Source organism: Pyrus communis, chromosome 5 (genome assembly GCF_963583255.1).
Source record: "Pyrus communis chromosome 5, drPyrComm1.1, whole genome shotgun sequence".
NCBI lineage: Eukaryota > Viridiplantae > Streptophyta > Magnoliopsida > Rosales > Rosaceae > Pyrus > Pyrus communis.
The window spans coordinates 19491465-19498767 of record NC_084807.1 but is presented as its reverse complement, the minus strand read 5'-3'; the positions used below and the strand labels follow the sequence as shown (position 1 = coordinate 19498767).

Below are 7303 nucleotides of genomic sequence, written 5' to 3'. Positions count from 1 at the left end.
TTATTATTTTGTTCCACAAATACAAGAGTGTTCTCGTATCTCTCTTTTAGTTCTGGTCATTTTTTCATGATTGAACCTAAATCATGATTACACAATTGGGTAAAAAATACATTTCACATTTAATGTTTAAATTAGGTGCCGAGTGAGGTTATATGGGTTCAAATAAAAGTTCTTAAGATTTTATTGTAAAAATCAACTAGTAGAAAATTTAGAAATATTAAGTGAGAGATTTCAAGTTTGATTAAAATGTACGATAACGAGAAAGTTTGATATCTGTGTCGAGACCAAAACTTAGTTATGGTGAACCCATTAGGTAATTTGTTTGTAGTAGAATATCATTGTATCTAATAAAAAAACAGAAATTCATACTTCAAGGGCACACAACAATATGCACCATACCTTCCCCTATATATACCCGTCATCAGCCGGTGTTTGGTTCAAACTCAAAAGCTACTCCTCCTTTCCTTCTTTTTTTCTCACTGCAAAAGGAAGCCAACCCTACTCTCTCTCTCTCTCTCTCAGACTACTAGTCGCCATGAAAACAGAGTTAGAGATAGAAAGGCTATGGGTATTTGCCCTGGCCGCCAAATGCAGAGCCTTCTCTCCCGAAAGCATTGCATGCACGCTTCTCATCGTTTCCCTCACATGGCTTCTCATCTCCCTAATTTACTGGTCTCACCCGGGAGGCCCAGCCTGGGGCTGCAGCATCAAAATAATCGGTCCCTTTTCCAAAAGGCCCACAATTCCGGGGCCCAGAGGCCTGCCTCTCATAGGCAGCATGTCCCTAATGACCTCCCTGGCCCATCGTAAAATCGCCTCCGCTGCCCAATCCCTCCATGCCATGCGCCTCATGGCCTTCAGCCTCGGCCAAACCAGAGTCGTCGTCACGTGCCACCCCGACGTCGCCAGAGAAATCCTCAACAGCTCCGTCTTCGCCGACCGCCCCGTCAAGGAATCCGCCTACTCCCTCATGTTCAACCGGGCCATCGGGTTCGCCCCCAACGGCGTCTACTGGCGGGCCCTCAGGCGTATCTCCGCCGCCCACCTCTTCTCCCCCAAGCAAATCAAGGCCTCCGAGGCCCAGAGGAGGGACATAGCTTCTCAAATGGCGGCAATGTTCGGGAGCCACGAGGAGAAATTGGCCGTTCGTAACGTGATCAAGCGGGCGTCGCTGAACAACATGATGTGCTCTGTTTTTGGCAGGAAGTACGAGCTCGAAGTCGGCGCCGCCGTGGACAGTGAAGTCGAAGAGCTCAAAGGGTTGGTAGACGAAGGCTACGATTTGTTGGGTATGTTAAATTGGTCCGATCATCTTCCCTGGTTGGCCGATTTTGATGCCCAGAAAATCCGGTTCAGATGCTCCAATCTCGTCCCCAAAGTGAACCGTTTCGTCTCAAGAATTATTTCCGAGCACCGAACCGGTCTGAAATCCAAAAAAGATGAAAAGGCCCCTGACTTTGTCGACGTTCTTCTTTCCCTCCAAGGAACCGATAAGTTGTCCGACACCGATATGATCGCCGTCCTTTGGGTAAGAATTTAAAAACCGCTCTCTCCAGATACTTACTCGGATTTTAAAAAAATCTTCTCGTATTCTAAACGGCGTCGTTTGTTGTATAGGAAATGATATTTAGAGGGACGGACACCGTGGCGGTTCTGATCGAGTGGATTCTGGCAAGGATGGTGCTGCACCCTATTGTTCAATCGACGATCCACGACGAGCTAGATAAAGTGGTTGGAAGGTCGCGAGCCGTCGAGGAGACAGATATCTCCCAGCTGGTGTATCTAACGGCTGTGGTGAAGGAGGTCTTGAGGATGCACCCACCGGGCCCACTTTTATCTTGGGCCTGTCTGGCGATCACTGATACAATAATTGATGGATATCATGTGCCCGCAGGGACCACAGCCATGGTGAATATGTGGGCAATCTCTCGGGACCCGGAGTTTTGGCCGGACCCACTAGAGTTTAAGCCCGAGAGGTTTGTGGCTCAGGAAGGAGAACATGAGTTTTCGGTCTTCGGGTCGGATCTTAGGCTTGCACCGTTTGGATCGGGTAGGCGGACTTGCCCAGGAAAAGCTCTAGGATTGACCACTGTGACCTTTTGGGTGGCGTCGCTTTTACACGAGTATGAGTGGCAACCGTCGGATGGGAATATCGTGGACTTATCGGAGGTTCTAAGGCTGTCATGTGAGATGGCTAGCCCTCTGGTTGCTAAAGTGCGCCCAAGGTGTAGTAGGGTAACCACAGCTCACTAAGGTTTTAGTAGTAGCGGAAATAAATAATAAAAAAAAAAAAGCAAGCAAAAATGCATGCATGTAAAAGCATATACCCTTCACATCTTTCGACTTGTGTCTGAGTCTGTCACTATCTTGGATGCCAAGGTACCTTAAATCTTATGTAAGTAATGGTGGAAATCATACAAGTTTTAGTTTCCTAAAGACCTGCATTTACAATTTTACATGCATGCATTCAAGCATTTGGTAATTTAAACTAAACAAAGTAGTCATTCATCGTCGACATGACATATCTTAGAATATTATAAGAGCTTCGCGTCTCATGAGAGAGAGTTCTAAATATGTGAAGCTAACTTCTATTAGAAGCAAATATATAATGATATTCAAACATTCGATCATGGAAAACCGTGGTTCAAAGAGACTATTTCTAGAGTTCAAAACCTAATTGGTATTTTTTTAAGCCTCAAACGCTATATAGTTCGAAACCAATCGCTTAGTTCTACATATTGACATATCTAACAATATTATAAAAGCGTCACATCTCATTCTCATTCTAAGAGAAAGAGTTAGAAAATGTGAAACTAACAACAATTTCTTTCTATTACTAGCAAATAAAATGATATTCAAACAACGGTTACGTTAGTGGAAGAACTTGGTTCAAAGAGACTATTTCTAAAGTTGAAACCTAATTGGTATTTCTTCGAGCATATCTAATACATGCAAACTAGCTTATGCAAAAGTGTTATTTAGCCTCAAATGAAAAAAATTCAATTTCTAATGAGACATATCAAGCCTAGGGTAAAATAACCCATGGCTCCCCAAGGGGCCAGTTTAGTCTTGGTTCTTACCCAAGGCTCTTGAAGGATCAACTAGGAAATTTTTCAATGAAGAGGGCTAAAAGTCTAATTAAAAGTATAAAAAAAAATGATTTGATTTGTCCAAAAACTTATCTCCAATCGATGACTATGTTATAATTCTATGGAGCTCACTAGGCCATTATTTGACTAAAGGCATAGGCTGGGCAAATGTGCACCCATTCTTATCCCCTTTTTGAGGTCCAGCTCATCAGTTGCAATAATTGCATTAAATTCAACGGCTAGATTTGAAAGCATCCAACAGTAGTTTAATTAAATTAACCAACATATTTAAGATATAAACTTAAAACTAATAAATTATTGAGGGGACTATGTTTAATCCATTTCGTTGAAGATGGTATATGAGTATTGCCTGACATTGTTCATTTAAAAATATTTTTTTGCAGGATTATAATTCTATACAAGGCTATGTTTAGCCCTTTCGGTTAGAGATGACCGTAAAAAAAATTTGGTAGCCAATGAAAACTAATCACCTAACACTTTTTAGCTCATTACCTCTCATACTATTGAAAAAACAAAATTTTGAAAGAGCTAAATCTCATGAATAATGGTATTTTGAGAGGCCAACTAAAGCCTCTAGCCCTTAACTCTTGCCCTTTCTACTAAAGACTCAACCATCATATAGTTCGAAATCAATGGATTATTGTATATATTTTCTGAGAAATGTTCATTTATGAGGACTGGTGACTTTATTCGGTGAATGAGTCAACACTCAAACAACAATTAATTAATTAAATCACAATCAAAGAATGATAAAGACCCTTAATTTTCTTTTCTATGTATATATGTGTGTGAGAGGTAGGCATGCACTGGGGCTGCCTCTGCATACCGGGCTATATAATTTTTTACCTTAAAATGATGTGGCTTTTGTTGTCCACAGGACCACAACCCTTTCAGCTATTTTGACTCTTACAATTGGGGACATATATGTTCAATTGACGGACAATATAACGATTCATAAATCTTCCTCTCATCCACATGCACATGAAATGTCACGACACCGCGTCTTCTTTTTCTCATACAAGCAATATATTAAGACATTGGGTGTAGGAGTGAACGTCTATTGGAACTACAAATCCGTTTGTCACGACTTATGGCTTAGAAATTAATTAGACTAACAATGTATACCATGAGAGAAATTGAGATTTTATAAATCAATTGACAATACAAAAAGTCCGTCATCCAACTCTTTATAATCATACACATGCAAAGTCTCTTACTTCACTAGCATTAGATTCAGTCTCAACTGTACATATAACCAAAGAGCAGCCTATAATAAAATAGGCAAGATGAGTACATGATTACATAGAGTACCAGACCTTCTTCGATTTCTACCACAAGCAGCAAGCCTTTACCTGTTATGAGCAAACGTCTCTCCCTGGCCTGAAAATTTTTCTACCTGAAAAATCCATTTCGTGATGAATAAGATCTGCTTTTGATCATACTATTAAACAAATCCTCCGGCCTCTAATGGAGGTAGACAGCTTGATCTACATCAGGGTTCACCTTTGTCCAAACAAGCATGTCTATCATGATGTGGACTGGGCCCATCAATGGTGGCTGGACACACAACGCTCCAAACCCCTTAAAATGTAAATGTTCCAACTTATTTGGAAACAATAATCAAATATTGGCTTTTTAGCCAAAATGGTCCCTGAGATTTGTATAATATATCACTTTGGTCCCTGAGATTGAAAATCAATAGAAACGGTCCATGAGATTGTCCACCATCCATTATTTTGGTCTTTCTGTTAAAAACTCCGTTAAGTGTCCGGAGCTCTTGGCCAGAAGTTTAGACAATTTTCAAAGAGTCGTAAATCAATCGTTCTTAACCAAATTTGACCCATAATGTATTAAAATGAAGATAGGAAAGTGTAAAACAAGACTATACCTATATGGAAGCCCAATGGTTGCTGGAGATAGCCGGAAAATAGCCTGAAAGGTGATTGGTCCTCGGGAAAACTGGAAAACTCGTCGAAAACTGGGTAAACTTTAAACGTTCATAACTCCTTCAATACTCAACTAAATCGAGTGATTCAAAAACAAAAATCATACCTCTCGACGATATGAAGAGAATTGTACCTTTATTGATGGCTAACTAACCGTGGTTTGACCGAAGACCGGTTCGAAACTGGCTGTCTTGGTCTTTGATTAGCCACTTTCGAGCCATTTTTAGGCCAAACCATGGTGAATTAGCCTTCAAGAAAGGTACCATTCTCTTTGTCTCACTGAGAAGTATGATTTTCGTTTTTGAATCACTCGATTTTGTTGAGTATTGAAGAAGTTATGAACGTTTAAAATTTACCCAGTTTCCGGCGAGTTTTCTAATTTTCCTGCGGACCAGTCACATTTCAGGCTATTTTCCGACCATCTCTGGCAGCCATTCGGCTTCCAAATAGATATAATCTTGTTCTACACTTTCCTATCTTCATTTTGATATATTATGGGTCGAATATGGTTAAAAAACGATTGAGTTACGAAGCTTTGAAAATTGCCCAAACTTTCGTCTAAGAGCTTTAGGACACTTAACAGAGTTTTTAATGGAATGACCAAAATAATGGATGGTGGACAATCTCAGGGACCATTTCTATTGATTTTCAATCTCAGGAACCAAAGTGATGTGTTATGCAAATCTCAGAGACCAGTTTAGCTAAAAAGCCTCAAATATTCAACTTAGTCACCATGTTGATATGTACCCATCAATCCAAGTGTTACCTTGCTCGCTTTTATCTTCATTTATTTTTATAAAAAAAAATTATTGTTGGATTATCAACTGCATATTTAACGTTTTATTTATTTGGTGAAACATAGTATATTGTTCGTATATCATTATTCTCGTCATTTGGTAACTAATGTCTTTTAGCGTGTGGACAGACCTTTCATACCGCACATATTTTTAATACGATGAATTAAGCTAACTAAACTATTCATAAATAAAGTCGAACGGGATTTTGATGCAAGAATGTGAAGTGAATGTCCCGTATTAAATTATCAAGATTTCTTGCATTAGTTAATAGAAATTTGACTAAATTAAATCCAACTTTTGTCACTTGTTTAAACATTGTTTACCATGCAACGTATGTGCTTTCGTATACTTGACCTAGACCTTTCAATTTGCCATAATTTTAGCAACGTAATAGGGTTATTGACCTCGAGATTACTACCCTAATGTTATACTTGAAATCAATCAGGGATCGGGAGGCTAATCAAATTTCGTTGGTAAGTGTGAAACAGACATGTATTTTGTTCAATTCACGTCAACTATGTGTCAAATTAATTAACTTAACTAATTAAACCAGAATAATTAGTATTTGTCATGAAAATGTGCGTAAGCTAATGAATTATTTATTCACGTAAAGCGTCAGCTGGTGCGAAGCCATAGGTTAAGAAGGCGTCAGCAGTACGGTGACTGCTGATTATTGTCGATAACATGATATACAAAAAGAACTGGTCGCTTTCTCATTTCCCTTCGTATTTTTTTTGTCAAGGGAGATTCATCACATAGAAACTAGAGTACAAAAGGTCCAAAGACAATTAATACACAAAACTTAACTATCCAAAGTCCAACACAAGTAATTACACGCCCAACCACAAAGGACGAAGCCCACGAAAATTAAACGTGAAGGAAATGGATTAGAAGGGAATGAAACGTGAAGGAAATGGATTAGAAAGGAAGGAAACATTTCTAATCCTACAATATTGAGAGATTGAAAATGGATTAGTTTCATGAGTAATTCATCTTCTACTTTGAAGTTGAACACAATTTTTTTATTGCTTTCTTTAGTGTGTGTGTATGTATATATATATGCTTACTTGAAATATAACTTCTTCATTTCAACCCTCTATACCAAAGGAGACTTGTATTCCACAGTCACTTAGTCTTTAAACTAAGTTCCTCACCATTTGGAAAGTCAAATGGCCATTGACTATTTGGAAAGGCTGGTGTATATCCCATTAAGATTAGCATTGTCTCGTGCTACGCATGTTGGACACGTGATGAATATAAAGGTGCTTGTCTATTGAACAGGTTCACTGAACACTGACTGTCGAAGAAGCTAAAACGCATGGATGCTTACCACATGTCAAGCGTTCCAAACTTCTGGTTGTAGTATGCAAATAGTTCGTAAACTTGAGGCATCATAGCTATCTTATATTTGTAAAAATGAACTTTGATTTCACCTTAAGTCCCTCAAAGA

At 39.1% G+C, this 7303-nt stretch overlaps 1 protein-coding gene across 1 annotated transcript; it reads left to right on the top strand.

The window, feature by feature from the left end:
* The first annotated feature begins 345 nt into the window (after positions 1–345).
* On the top strand, positions 346–2636 carry LOC137735306 (cytochrome P450 78A6-like). The gene is made up of 2 exons (XM_068474720.1): positions 346–1528; positions 1618–2636. Exons 1-2 carry the CDS (start codon positions 389–391, stop codon positions 2251–2253), a joined length of 1776 nt encoding a protein of 591 aa, XP_068330821.1. The 5' UTR covers positions 346–388; the 3' UTR covers positions 2254–2636.
* Positions 2637–7303: the final 4667 nt, after the last annotated feature.

Coding starts and splice junctions, on each gene's coding strand:
- LOC137735306 (XM_068474720.1), top strand. CDS start 389: ATGCACCATACCTTCCCCTATATATACCCGTCATCAGCCGGTGTTTGG. Junction 1,529..1,617: donor ATATGATCGCCGTCCTTTGG/GTAAGAATTTAA, acceptor TTTGTTGTATAG/GAAATGATATTTAGAGGGAC.